At 38.8% G+C, this 14,696-nt stretch overlaps 3 protein-coding genes across 3 annotated transcripts; 2 read left to right on the plus strand and 1 right to left on the minus strand.

Moving 5' to 3' along the window:
• The first annotated feature begins 668 nt into the window (after window positions 1-668).
• On the plus strand, window positions 669-2,415 carry LOC103411104 (cytochrome b-c1 complex subunit Rieske-4, mitochondrial-like). Its single transcript, XM_008349760.4, has 2 exons — window positions 669-1,057; window positions 1,496-2,415. Exons 1-2 carry the CDS (start codon window positions 883-885, stop codon window positions 2,137-2,139), a joined length of 819 nt encoding a protein of 272 aa, XP_008347982.1. The 5' UTR covers window positions 669-882; the 3' UTR covers window positions 2,140-2,415.
• A 140-nt stretch (window positions 2,416-2,555) lies between these two features.
• On the minus strand, window positions 2,556-4,603 carry LOC103411103 (protein COFACTOR ASSEMBLY OF COMPLEX C SUBUNIT B CCB1, chloroplastic-like). Its single transcript, XM_008349758.4, has 4 exons — window positions 3,641-4,603; window positions 3,428-3,546; window positions 2,988-3,140; window positions 2,556-2,876 (listed from the first exon to the last, which is right to left on the minus strand). Exons 1-4 carry the CDS (start codon window positions 4,040-4,042, stop codon window positions 2,690-2,692), a joined length of 861 nt encoding a protein of 286 aa, XP_008347980.3. The 5' UTR covers window positions 4,043-4,603; the 3' UTR covers window positions 2,556-2,689.
• Window positions 4,604-7,394: 2,791 nt separating this feature from the next.
• Window positions 7,395-14,415, plus strand: LOC103442704 (histone-lysine N-methyltransferase, H3 lysine-9 specific SUVH4). The gene is made up of 15 exons (XM_029107613.2): window positions 7,395-8,269; window positions 8,377-8,466; window positions 8,568-8,630; window positions 9,160-9,214; window positions 9,469-9,578; window positions 9,855-10,031; window positions 10,437-10,535; window positions 10,750-10,848; window positions 11,572-11,621; window positions 11,713-11,801; window positions 12,089-12,248; window positions 12,394-12,499; window positions 12,630-12,812; window positions 13,393-13,629; window positions 13,958-14,415. The coding sequence occupies exons 1-15, from the start codon at window positions 7,850-7,852 to the stop codon at window positions 14,069-14,071; spliced, it is 2,052 nt and encodes a 683-aa protein (XP_028963446.2). The 5' UTR covers window positions 7,395-7,849; the 3' UTR covers window positions 14,072-14,415.
• The last annotated feature ends 281 nt before the right edge of the window (window positions 14,416-14,696 follow it).

Below are 14,696 nucleotides of genomic sequence, written 5' to 3' on the forward strand. Positions count from 1 at the left end.
CATGTGTCATGTTATGATTGGTTCTTGATGTTGACACGTGCTGCGCTCTGATTGGCTTCTAATCTTGACACGTGTCGAGTAGTGATTGGCCTCCTGGTCGGAGGGGAACTCTTCTGGGTCCTTGACAGTATAGCGTTGGCCGGTGCTCGGTAGTTTCGGGATTGGTCAAGTATGGTACAAACATGTTTATATATGAATATGCTCTTATATATTTAGATTGAAAACGTGATTTGCTACAACGCTTGTATTTTTTTTTTCCAAAGCGTAGTTTGGTACTTAATAACGTAGTGTAATAAAAAAAAGGCAAATTATGATTTTAGTTTTGGGAAGGTTCCCCCTTGTTGTCATAGGCTTTAATTTCATGATTTAAACTTTACAAATTAAAACTTGTTGAAATTTAAGAATAATGACTTAAATTTGTTAATTTTTTAACAAAAATAGAAGTCAGCACGCTTTGAGCATATGCGATGTGTTTTAGACTAGTTAAATGTCTAATTTACTTTTACATTTGTCACTCGTGCTTGCTAATTTGTGTGATGACATTGACTAAATGAAGTTATTTGTCCTTTTACATAGGTTAAATCACAAAACTAAAATTTAGCAAAATAGAAAAGAGTGAATCGATGGGATATGACGTGCCAAAATCAGGGCCGCCCGCTAAATATATCGACGACAAGGTCATTTCCATATTGGGTTTGTTCCAAAATTCCAATTTCCCATCGCGAGAGAAAATTGAGTTTGCCCGTTTTATCCTATCCCTCTCTCTCTCTCTCTCTCTCTCTCTCCACAGGCAGCATTTGTTTAGCGGCGAAGCCCAAAGACCATTTCGCAGCGCAACAGTAACAATAATTACAAAAAGAAGAAAAATAAAAAGGGAAAAAAATGTTGAGGGTTGCGGCGAGGAGGCTCTCTTCTGTGTCCGCGTCGCCATGGAGGTCCAACCAGGCCGCCACCGCCTCCTCCTTTATCCTGTCCCGAAATCTCATCGACGGCCGTGACTTCTCCGATGGGCTCAGATCCGCCTATTTCATCCCTGACTTGTATCTTCCGTCCAGAGGTTAGGGTTCCCCTCATTTCTCTTCCTCTTTCGTGGCTACTGCTTATTTAGGGTATTTTCCCCAAATTATTCGGCAGGAATCTGTTATTTAGGGTATTTCATCAGAATTTAATCGCTATTTTTTTGGGAATTGTTTGATACTATGCATTTTGGGGATGTGCAATTAGTTTAGTCTTATATTTAGCTGCCATTGATGCTGAATTTAATTCGCTACAATAATAATTCTGTATATTTCTGTTAAAATTACTTATAGAAGAAGAAAAGAAAAGACCAAGGAAAAAGGTCATGAAGCATCAAGTTTCAGTCTGAATGTTTGGCTATTCGACGTCTTTAATAGCTGTTCCAAAGTTCACAGCTTTTAGTAATTATTCAAGTGTTGGGTCAATCAATGGCGTTTATTCTTATATTTCTCTTGCTCTAATTGATCCATTTCTTCAGGTTTTGCGTCTGGTTCACTGACCCCTTCGGGGGACAACAATCTAGTTCCAGACGTTCCGCCAACTGTGGCAGCTGTCAAGAACCCTAGTTCAAAGATAGTTTATGACGAGTACAACCATGAGCGTTACCCTCCAGGTGACCCCAGCAAGCGTGCATTTGCCTACTTTGTCCTCACAGGTGGTAGGTTTGTCTATGCTTCTCTGATTCGTCTGCTTATCCTTAAGTTTGTGCTAAGCATGTCAGCCAGTAAGGATGTTCTTGCCATGGCCTCACTCGAGGTTGATCTCTCCAGCATTGAGCCAGGTTCAACTGTGACTGTTAAGTGGCGTGGAAAGCCAGTCTTCATCAGACGCCGAACTGATGATGATATCAAGCTGGCAAATAGTGTAGATATTAATTCTCTCCGTGATCCGCAGCAAGATGCTGAGAGGGTTAAAAACCCTGAATGGCTCATTGTTGTGGGAGTCTGCACGCATCTGGGTTGCATTCCCTTGCCGAATGCTGGTGACTTTGGTGGATGGTTTTGTCCATGCCATGGTTCCCACTATGATATTTCGGGAAGGATCCGCAAGGGACCAGCACCATACAATTTGGAGGTACCCACTTATTCCTTCTTGGAGGAGAACAAGTTACTGATTGGTTGAAAACTGTCGTTTCTGGATGAGTTCTTTTTCATAAGTTAATCAGATAATGTCGAAGATTTGTTACAAACACTTTTGCTTTTACTCTCTTTCCCCCTTGGTGGTGTTTAGAAATAGGGTTTTCATATTATGTAACTCTCGCTGGGTGGTGTTGCTATGGATTGTCAATAAGTTGCCTTGGCTTTGCTGAGCATCAACTGTACCAAAAGCGCCGAACTTTGCTCAACTGAGGATTCTGTTATTTATTTGGTCATTTATGCATCAAGAAAACTTTACTTATCTGTTGCGGCTTATTATTGTTGTTACCAAGTTGCGTTATGGTGCTCTCTGCCTCGATCATTAGATGCTGTGTTTGGATGAGGGATTGCAAAGTATCAAGGGATATGGAGGCTACTACGGTACTACGGAAGTAGTATGAATAGGTCAAATCGAATGATTGTATATACATATCTGAAAATCTTTCAAGGATCTAATACAGGAACAGCTTAATTTCCTAGTCTCCTCTATGACTCTGAGCAAAACATTGAATTTGACTAGAGATAGAGGTATTTCTTTATCTCTCGAATATGCCCTTAACATACACCATTCCTTTCTCACTCAGTTGAAGCTCCTTTCTCATTTGCTCTACTTGCTGATCATCCCCTTGAACGATGATCTCTGACTCTGCACCGTCGTCTTTGACCATCATTTTGACCTTGATCTGCTCCTTTCGCGATGCTCGCTTCCAGTAATATGCGCCCCTGTGTTCCATTTTGAAAACATCAGTACCTTTTTTGGTTTTGGAGCACACGTGCAATTTGACACAGAGAAGTGAAATGGAATTGAAGAGTGAGGTTGCAGGCAGTGCTTACGCCAATGGACTTAAGGCGGTGAGCAAAAACCAGTTATTGCCGAAATCAGGAACAGTTATGGTAAGAACAAGAGCTACGCTTGCGAGGCTGATGCAGGTGCAAAAAGTAAGCAATGCCGCTTGGCCTCGACTTGGAACCATCATGCCTTCAAACCTTCATACCATTCGAAGGCAAGACATAAGTATTTGAACAGATCTACGACTACATAGATGTTAGAAAAAACTTCTTGCCAATGGCAGGCAAACAATAAAAACCGTTGTGCAAACAAACACACATCAAATATGGAGATTTCAAGAAGAAAAAGAAAACATGCTATAGTTCATGGATAGCAAGTATGGTTGGTGACCTCGTCACTAATTCAATTTATATCGAACGAAGAAATTGACGTCAACTTTCAAATTGAGTACGTTGAATGTAGATAAGGTGGAGGTGGGGCTTACGTAATGGTCTCCCCTCTATCAGTGACCACAAAATTGTTGCGAGTGAAAAAGGATAAGATTTCACCAGCGACTTGGCTTGGTGCCTTCTTCTCTTCACCTATAAACGTCTTTTGAACTACCTGAAATTCCACATTTACGTACATATTAACAACTATAAGGGAAATCGAGGAGGAGGGCATAATTAATCTATACATGTAACAAGAGAAATTTGACCTTGGATTTAACAGAACGTTTGATGAGGGACCAAAGGCCAGGAACAGAGATGACGAAGAGACCCAGGGATGTGTAGTAACTGGCCAACGAATAACCCACGGCGCCTTCTGCAGCTCCAACCACAAACATGAGGGAGCTGCTGATGCTGCTGCTGGATGCGTTCAGTTGCTGCGGTGGTTCCAGTAAGAGTGGTACCAGATACGACGACGTACTAACAAGAGACTCGTGGAGGGAGCTCATCACCACCTCTCTCTTCTTGTTGGTTCCTAATGAACGCTGGCTCAGCCGCCATGGCTGCAGCTGCCTCTGCTCGTGGTGGGTTACGTGGAGTATTTTCAGAGAACGAGAACTAAGAGGGGTTGGATGTGGGTGCGGAGGGGATGATAGCACTTTCACTGCCATTGCTCGCTCGCTCGCTCCCTCCCTCCCTCAAGAAATAAGGGTAGAGACAGATGGAGAGAGATAAGGATTTGGTTTTTCTGTTTACTAGCAGAGGGAGGCCAGGCTCTTCCTGTCTGTGGTCCTGTGGAATGTGGAGGTCCAACTCCTAAAGTACAGGGTGAATTATATGTGAACGTGATAGACTGACTGATAGCCGAGCCAAGCAAACTGCCGGCTCCCTACAAACGAAATGGACAATGGACGTGTTGCTTTTTGGGGCCTATTCCCTCGCAAATGGCCCAAATCCATTAACGATGAGGCAAGTAGGTACTGGTAATTTATTTATCTTATTTTAAGAAGAATAGTATTATTTAGACACAAAAATGAGTAATGTTACATTTATCAAAATTTTCATATTACATATGTATTATCTCTCTAATATAAGTAAGGCCCACTAATATTGGTGGGCTTCATCTCCATTAAAAAAGTAATATAAATGTGGTAACGATAGTATTTTTGTACAAAAATTGACATACTTTTCAGTACAAGTAACCTCACATGATAGTAGAGCCCGCCTTTATTAAAGAGTTGTCAAACAAATGTACCACTTCACTGTGTCCAAGTAGTTTTATTGTAGACCAAATGCAACTCGATAAGGTCTTTCATTGCGGTAAGTTTGAGTTTCTACATGTAAGATTAAAAACACATCAAAGCAAAATCTCATATCTTTTAATATAATGATATATTTGTGGATGCAAATTTCCGCCGTCTTCTTATTTGATGAAAATGCACCTGCACAATAATAACATATAAGATTAAGACCAAAAGCCTCACACGCCTATGATGAATGTGAGGCTTTTGCCGAAAAATCTCCGATGCCAAAGTTAGAATTATGAAAATAATGTGTTTAGAAGTTTGTGGGTGGCAAATGCCTTAACTTTTTAGTGGGGAAACATAGTCATTTATAGGGGAGTGGCCGCCTTATTTAGTGAATAGGGGTCGGCCATATATGGTTAAATTGTGAGTATAATTGTAAGATATTATATGAAATAATATCTTGCAATTAACTTGGCAATTAAACTTAAATTGAATATGAAAATTGGGAGCTACTTTTTGAATAAGGATTTGATGAGGAGTGATGAGATATATTTGAATAAATACCATTTTGATTACCTTTGACTTTTTCTTGATTGAGCTGTTGTCACATCCCGACCAGGGGCGGACCACTTCTCGGGCCCGCTCCACCACCGTAGCACGATATTGTCCGCTTTGGGCTTACCATTCCCTCACGGTTTTGTTTTTGGGAACTCACGAGCAACTTCCCAGTGGGTCACCCATCCTAGGAGTGCTCTGGCCTCCTTCTTGCTTAACTTCGGAGTTCCTACGGAACCTGAAGACAGTGAGCTCCCAAAAGGCCTCGTGCTAGGTAGGGATGTGAATATACATATAAGGATCACTCCCCTAGGCGATGTGGGATGTTACAATCCACCCTCCTTAGGGGCCCGACGTCCTCGTCGGCACACCACGACTAGGGTTAGGCTCTGATACCATTTGTCACATCCCGACCCGGGGCGGACCACTTCCCGGGCCCGCTCCACCACCGTAGCACGATATTGTCCGCTTTGGGCTTACCATTCCCTCACGGTTTTGTTTTTGAGAACTCACGAGCAACTTCCCAGTGGGTCACCCATCCTAGGAGTGCTCTGGCCTCCTTCTCGCTTAACTTCGGAGTTCCTACGGAACCCGAAGCCAGTGAACTCCCTTTCACACCACAACTAGGGTTAGGCTCTGATACCAATTGTTACATCCCGGCCCGGGGCTGACCACTTCCCGGGCCCATTCCACCACCGTAGCACGATATTGTCTGCTTTGGGGCCCGATTATGCCCTCACGGTTTTGTTTATGGTAACTCACACGAGAACTTCCCAGTGGATCACCCATCCTAGGAGTGCTCTGGCCTCCTTCTCGCTTAACTTCGTAGTTCCTACGGAACCCGAAGCCAGTGAGCTCCCAAAAGGCCTCGTGCTAGGTAGGGATGTGAATATACATTCAAGGATCACTCCCCTGGGCGATGTGGGATGTTACAGCTGTTATATAATTTTGTTTTTTTCCCCAAAAATCCACATGTCACCTTCATAATTTCTTTGATTATTTTTGGCTCCACAAATACTTATACCAAGGAGTGAGAGTTTAGGCCACTTGACGTGAATGCAAAATCTCATGTTCAAACACCAAAAAGTACCAATAAGAAAAACACTTAAACTAAGTATACGGCTTGTAGTTCGATAATAGCGCTTACCCTTGCATCAGATGTCCAAATTTGATTAACCGTCTCACACTATTGATTGTTTGAGAAAAGTTTAATAAATAATTAAATTAAAGGATATGCAAAAAGTATTACTGAATGGTAGTTACCTTCTCATTGAATGATTTATATGCGTATTCACTAATGTTTACCTACCATGAATGAAGTGGAAAGTAACAAGTATCATGTGTTCACTAACATTCAAATGAATAAAAAGTGGATAGGTCTTGATGAGTTTGTGTATGAAAATGAAGGTATCCTAAGTAAACATGCCTTAACAGCATATTCAACAATTTATCAAAATGTGACTTTTTAAATACAATTTTGTTGACCCGAACAGCAGTTTAAAAACTAAAATTTGTTGATTCACAAATTTACTTTTGCATACTCTATTTTATATTACTTTCCATAATGTGAACTCTTTTCAATATTTCATTTTTAGAAAAAAGTCAGACAAAAACATGTTAATATAATATAAATAATATTTAAATTTAAAGAGCACACGACATTTTCTAAATTTAAAACTCATTTGACATCTTTATTTTTTTTTTGAACAACATTTGACAGATATGTTGAAGCACAAAAGATTCTATGTAGCACTTTAAAAATGCTTTTATTTTTTATTATTTTTAAATATAAATTTGAGCACATATAACGAGGTATCCTTACTTTGTTTCTTTGAAAAACAAAGAGACAAAAATATTTTTATTTTCGCATTTGCTTGTTATATTTTTCCTTTTTTAAAAGGAAGGTGGTTTAAATGTGATATACAAAAGAAAGTGACTATTTCTTACATGATGGAGTCTGTTCAAATATCATCAATGATTAATTTAATATTTAATTTAATAAAAATTTATCATTTGACAAAAAAAAAAAAGTAGTATGCAAAATGAGATCTCCGAACATTTAATCTGATAATGTATTTTATCTTCGTTACCTACCTAAGAGTACCGTGCCTTTACTGTCAAAGAGTATTGTATCTATATTTTTTGAGGACCAAGAATATCCATAAACATATTAAAAACTTTATTTTACAATTTAATTATCTTAGAAAAATATCAGAAAAGGAATTTTACAAGTAAGGAAAAATACCCATAAATGTCTAAAATCTGACAATACACCAATTTACAAGGGAAAATGTATCTAATTATGGAAACTCTAGTTTCGATTTGACAAGAATACCCTTCCTTCCTCGGGAAGAGGCCAAATCTGAGGAGCGTTCAAGCCTCAAGCCTAAAGTGAAGGAGAGGGAGGGAGGAATGGTGATGAAGGGGCGAGGGCGGGAATCAAGGCCTGTCCGTACTCTTCCGAAACCAGTACACGACAGTCAACAGTGACGCCAGCAAACCCACGAATACGCCCCCACGCTCCCCCACACACACACTCTCTCCCTCTCTCTCAGCTCCCTAAACCAAGGCTCCAATTTTCATGTGTGACTCGACGCCTCCTGATAAACCCTAGAATCTCAAGTTTTTCCCAAAATCACTCTCTCGCTTCTGCAGATACCTTCGAGTGAGTGAAAAATGGTGGTGAAATCTCTGGTTCAGAGCTCCGCCGATGCTGAAGGAGGCGCTGACGCTGCAGACCCACATTCCAAAAACGAGATTTCTTCGCCGCCGCGAAGGAGAACTAGTTCTCGCCTTAAGGGCAAAGAGAAACCCCAGAAGCAACTCCTGATCCGCAAGAGAGTTGCATTACTTGATGAGCACAGAGACGGAGGAGAGCAAGACGGAGGGGGAGACGGAGGTAGCCTCAGCAAAAGACCCAATGTCGACGGTGGAAAAAGTTCCCATGCTAAAAATGAGGCTGGCGACGCCGGCTCTAACGGTGGTTTAGAAGGCGGAGCCAGCAAACCCACTGATTCTTCGGTTGAGAAGAGCGACCATGCTAAGGTCAAAGAGACCCTCAGGCTGTTCAACAAGCATTACCTTTATTTCGTACAGGTTTGTCCTCATGAGGATTGAGCTCAGATTTTACCCTATTTGCATGTTTAAATGTTGAAAATGTTTGTGTAAGAAGTACGGTCAACTTTTAGAAATTTGATTCATAGGAAGAAGAAATGAGGTGCAGAAAAGTGGAGGCTGATAAGAAGGCCTCCAAATCCGCAAAAAAGGGCTCGAAATCTTCGAAAAAATCTAAGGTCAGTTTATCTTACTTACTCTTTTGCTTAACATGCATGTGGTCTCGAGACTGAGCATTTTGGTCTTTAATATGTTTCCCTAAATGAACAAATTTCCGCAGAAAGAGGCTTCCCCGCCAGAGGCAAAGGCGTCAAAACGACCTGATTTGAAGGCAGTATCCAAGGCAAGTCAGAATGATTCTTGCCTAATCACTGTCTTCTCATGATAGACATATTCTTTGTGTTTTCACAATGTCATATATTTTAAATTCAAACGATCTTAGGTGCAAGTGCTGTGCAGATACTTCTGTTTTGTAAAGTGATTCTGATGTACTATTCTTAGGAATTCTGAAGTAATGGGAAAATGAATGGAACATTGGTGCTGGTGTTAATCGTTGTGACACGACTCTTGTTTTATGAGTTTCCTACTTGATATCAATATGACAACTTTGTTTTGTAATAACAGTCAATGATGTTCCTTTTAGTGTTATTCTTGTTGATTGGGGAATTTTTTTTTATTTTAATGCAATTAGCTTATCCTGATTTTGATGGACATGTTTGTCTTTCTTGTACCTTTCTTTAATAATAAAATTCGTGTTAGTGAGTAAAAGAATGATGTTCCTGTTGGGAATATGATGGTCACATTCATGATTATAAGGTCTGATGTAATCTGCCCCTGTTTTTCTCTTGCTTTTAAATTATAATGTCTAGCAGATGATGGAGAGAAAAGAAATTTTGAATGCCACTAAAAGAATCGGAAGCATTCCAGGTTTGTGATTCTCACTTTGGTTGATTGTGCCTTTATGCCATGTGCTTTTATTGGTTTTGTTGACTGAAATACATTTTGGTTTGATTATGATATGTTTATGAGATTGATAATTGAAAACAGTTACTCTATTCTTTAATAAAATTGTTTCTTCTCAAAAAAAAAAAAAAAAATTGAAAACAGTTGCTTTTGAAATATGTACTCTCTTTTTTCCGAAGATTTTTATTTGTGGGTGCTAAAGTTTCCCTTCCTGGCAGGTATTGATGTTGGGCATCAGTTCTATTCTCGGGCTGAAATGGTTGCTGTTGGTTTTCATAGCCACTGGCTGAATGGGATTGACTATATGGGGCAAAACTACGGCAAAGGGGTAATGCATACTTTTTCCTCTGTGGACTTGAAAACTTGAGAATAAACCTACAATTTTTTTTTATTTATTATCACTTGTATATTTATTTCATTATTAACAATTTAACATATTGTTTGGTGGGTAGGGGGTTGTCTCTACTGTGATTAGTATGTAATATACAAACGTCCAAAAGTGTTGATGTTGATGTTGGTCCTCTTTTCTTTTGCTCGTATGATGTTCTAGTCTAAGTTAATAAATAAGAAGCAACTTCAGATTTTCCCCTTGTTGTTAATGCAGGAGTACAGTAACTACACATTTCCACTTGCAGTGGCCATTGTTATATCTGGCATGTATGAGGATGATTTGGATAATGCTGAGGATGTTGTGTATACTGGCCAAGGTGGTCATAATTTGACAGGTGATAAGCGTCAAATTCGAGACCAAGTTCTAGAACGTGGTAATTTAGCGCTCAAGGTGTGCATTTAGAGTCTTCTACTTTTTGTTTTACAATTTTGTTCTCCTTTTCCATTTGGAATGGTAGTTGTTTATACATTCATTTTATTGTTCGTCCTGTGTGTTTGCAATGTGAGTTGGCTATATCAGAGTAGTTAACTTGTGTTGGTTTCTTGTTAGTTGTCACTGCTTCAAAGTAACTTAGTCCTATATATCAGGTATTCTTATGAATCAATCTATAAATTAAACTGATAGTTATAAGTTCTCTTTTCAAATGTATGAGTTATTCTCTAACAAGGACCACAAGTAAGGATTTGGTTTTTAACGGCGACATGAGGATATCCAATTATCTGAACCTTTGGTCTATAGGTTCCAATCGATAATCACAAACAATCTAAGAATTTTATATGTTCTCACAAATTGCAGAATTGTGTGGACCAATGTGTACCTGTTAGAGTAGTTCGTGGGCATGATTGTAAAAGTAGTTATGTTGGCAAAGTTTACACTTACGATGGTTTGTACAAGGTAAAATTCTCTGAAGCATGTTATTTACTATTTTTACTATTTGTTTTCTCTATATCTCACTAAAACCATAGCTATCACTTTAATTATCAAGCACTACTTGTTTGTTGAACTTTCTGCTGATGTTAACAATGAAACAATTAGTCAAGTAGTTGCATATAAAGAAATGGTAGATCGACCTTTTTGCTTCTGACTAACTTTAACTTTCATTTTACAGGTTGTTCAGTATTGGGCAGAGAAGGGTCTTTCTGGATTTACTGTTTTTAAGTATCGTCTTAGGCGTATTGAAGGGCAGCCAGTGTTGACCACTAACCAGGTTATATTTTTTTTCAGTAGTACTTTTTTCCATTACCGACAAGAAGAGCCTTATTTGAGGCAATTTTTGTCCAGACTATGTGTAGAAATTCTTCTGTTATTAGTTAGCAAACGGAGGAATTATTTTGTTTTGTCACATAATCTGTAATTTTTTTGTGTGCTACCATTTCTAAGTTATTACGATGGGATTAGTGTACATTCAAGATATAAATATGTATCTTGATATTCATAATACAGAAGAGACTATTAGAGTTTACTTAAGTCTTATTTGGTACTATAATTATTCATAATAAGGTGCACCAGAGTCCTCTTTTTTCTTAGTCTGCTCTGGTGTCACATCATTTGAAGACAATTCTATTTTAATATCGGAAATTTTCTCACTTTTTTCTTTCCTAGCAAGCATGCTTTAGTCCTTAATGTAATTTGTTATGCTACTGCTGTTATTTTTAATTCCTCTGTTTAACTTTAACCAATGTTTTGGCCCTGCTTTTCTATTTCAATTTTTTTGCTCAATTTTGTTGTTGTGCCTGTGCTCACAATTGAACTAGATTGCATTATTATCTCTAGGTATGGTAATATATCTCAGTGGGTTATTCCTGTTTATAGACTCAGAATTTCAGAATGTCTTGTCTCATTTTCATTTTGACATGTCTAGCATGGTGAATCAGTGAGCAACTATGTATTTGAGTTATTATTTTCTTTAACATGCTCAATCGTTTAGCAGGTTCAATTTATCAATGGACGTGTACCGCAGTCTGTAGCAGAAATACGCGGGTATTTGGTGGAACACAGTTAAAATGTTAACATATTTTAAACTTCGTTTCAAATTGTAATTGTAATTACATTCTTTTGTTTTATTACTAAGATTGGTGTGTGAGGACATCAGTGGGGGCCAAGAGGATGTTCCCATTCCGGCTACCAATTTGGTTGATGATCCACCTGTTGCACCCACAGGCAAGTTGAATTATCAAATTTTAGAAATTTTCCCCGTCTTGGACGCACATGTGCATCTGAATAAAATAAATTTTCCCTAATTATCATTGAGTTGTCAATCTCAAATTTTAACATCTCATTAATCATCTATTTCACACTACATGATTGTGTCCAATTCCTAGATGTGGCGGTTGAACTTTTTCATGGACATGTGGTCTCCTCCAATTTGTTCAAACAGTCACTTGAATGATTTTCTATTCTAGACTAGGGCAAGTACAATAATCTGGTGTCAAATTCTTAAATTTCAGGTTTCACGTATTGTAAGTCTATCCAAGTTGCGCAAAATGTGAAGCTTCCCACAGATGCCACTGGATGCAATTGCAAAGGTTCTTGCACAGACCCCAAGACTTGTGCATGCACCATGCTTAATGGCGATGATTTCCCATATGTGCAGCGTGATGGTGGCAGGTGAGCAAGACATTAAACATGATGCTGTATCAATGTATCTACATGAAATTTTGATATTAGATGCCTAATAGTTTTGGCTGATGTTATTGCTTTATGTTCTTAACTTCTTATTTGAGGCTACTTTTGCATATGTTTTATCTTCCAGATTAATTGAGGCGAAGGATGTAGTGTTTGAATGTGGTCCAAAATGTGGTTGTGGACTTTCTTGCATCAATCGTACTTCTCAGAGAGGGCTGAAGTATCGTTTTGAGGTGGTGTTATTGCTGCTACTTTGTTTGGTTATATCGAACATAAACACATGATTACACAAATATCACTGCTTAGCTATTGTCAAAGTGGTACATGTTTAAAATGAAGGTTCTAAATAGTGGGCATTAGCAGGTTTTCCGGACACCAATGAAGGGATGGGCTGTTAGATCATGGGATTTTATACCTTCTGGAGCACCAGTCTGCGAGTACATAGGAGTAATTAGAAGGACAGAAGATGTAGATAGTGCCTTAGAGAACTATTACATATTTGACATGGATTGCTTGCAAACGATGAAGGGGCTGGATGGAAGAGAGGTATTTCCACTGCAGCTGTATTCAACTTTCCAATATGAAATGCATTTGTCATTTCCAGTTTGAAGTCTCTCTGTGGCTTTCTGTACTGTTTGATAAAAGATCACATCTTTATTTGATAGCTTTAAAAACCTAGTGCGTGCAAACTGAATCTCCTACTTGGTTTCTGCATGCATGAATTAATTATCTCGGTAGTTAATGGTTGTTCTGATATATTTTTAAGAATTGTTGATGATGGTTTATATTTTGGCTTTGATGTATGGAAGAATTTAATCACAAAGTTTTTGTATGTACAGACAAACTTGATAATGAAATGTTGGCAGAGAATGACTATTTTGTAAACTTGTAGTTGTTAGAACATATGACTATTTTTGGATGAACACTGCCCACAAGTGGCTTTCTATCTAATGACGTCACCTTCATGACCATGTGGATCTCTGTGAGGAAACAGCCATTTGTATGTTTTGTGTTAAACTCAATTACACTCTGCCATTTCATATGACATCTTTCTTTGTCAATTAATGTATTTTGATCTTGCTGAGGGGCACCCCAGAGATATTTGTCTCATTTATCTTTTTGACAGAGGCGATCACAAGCTGTATCCATACCAGCAGTTCATTCACTGGAGAGACCTGATGATCAGAGCTCTGATAGCGGGCCAGAGTTCTGCATTGATGCAGGTTCAAGTGGAAACATAGCAAGATTTATAAATCACAGTTGTGAGCCTAATCTGTTTGTCCAGTCTGTGTTGAGCTCACACCACGACTTAAAACTAGCTCGGGTGATGCTGTTTGCTGCGGACAACATACCTCCTCTGCAGGTCCCTCTTTCTCTATCTCTCTTTCTCTTGGTCGTTTTCATCATCAGTCAATCTTGTTTGTTTGAGGTTGAAAATGGGAATGTTCCGAGATAAAAATGCTGGTAACATTTTTAAAAGGAGTAATGGGTTGTGTGTTTATGAACTTTGTAGCCAACAAGGTTAATGTCTTGGTGCTTTAAATTCTGTTGATTTTAGGATCCTGATATGAATTTGTTCTCTGTTGGACGTGCTTGGAATCTTCTTTATGTGGACTTTAACTGCGAGTTCCAGTACTTGGATCTTAAACTTAATTTTGGAGTGGCTGACATTATTTTTGGATTTATGACAGGAGCTCACATATGACTATGGCTATGCCCTTGACAGTGTCATGGGTCCCGATGGGAAAGTGAAAAAGATGTTCTGCCATTGTGGTGCCACAGGTTGCAGGAAGCGCTTGTTCTAGGTGATGAAACTGTTATTTAGGCTCTTGACTTTGCAACAACTCCAGGTTGTGGGTTTATTGTTGTATTGTTCTGTAATTCCGTCGGGGCTGATCTAACCTCTATGCTTTGGGAGATTGTGCTTCAAATGCACAGAAAAGGCACATGTCAAACCATGGAAACATTTTGTAACTCACATGTCAAGAGAGAAAATTGAATTGAAATATCAGTATTTCGGTCAAAAACTAGGAACCTTGCATTCACCCCCGTTCCCCGTCTGCTCTTTTGGGCATATATAGTGGAATGGGATGGGGTAACGATGCATTCTACTCATCTAATATATCATCGATCCATATTTCCTATGTCATTTATTTATTTATTTTTGTTTTGACCAAGTCGATATTAGATTCCCTCGGGAGTCCAGAAAAGTAGATTTCAGTGCAATGCGTGAAGGCATTTGCTATTTCCGGCATGAAAAAGCTGCTCCCCGGACTGCTCAAGTTTATTTCCCTTGTCTAGAAAAGTTTAATTCTTGCTTGAATATTATTCACCCTTCCTTAACAGGGGACTTGGAATTAGGTTTTTATCGTTCCAGAAATTATCAAGCAAATCACGTAGGGGTTATGAAGAATGCAAAATTGCAAACCA

This window comes from Malus domestica, chromosome 09, assembly GCF_042453785.1.
Source record: "Malus domestica chromosome 09, GDT2T_hap1".
Taxonomy (NCBI): domain Eukaryota; kingdom Viridiplantae; phylum Streptophyta; class Magnoliopsida; order Rosales; family Rosaceae; genus Malus; species Malus domestica.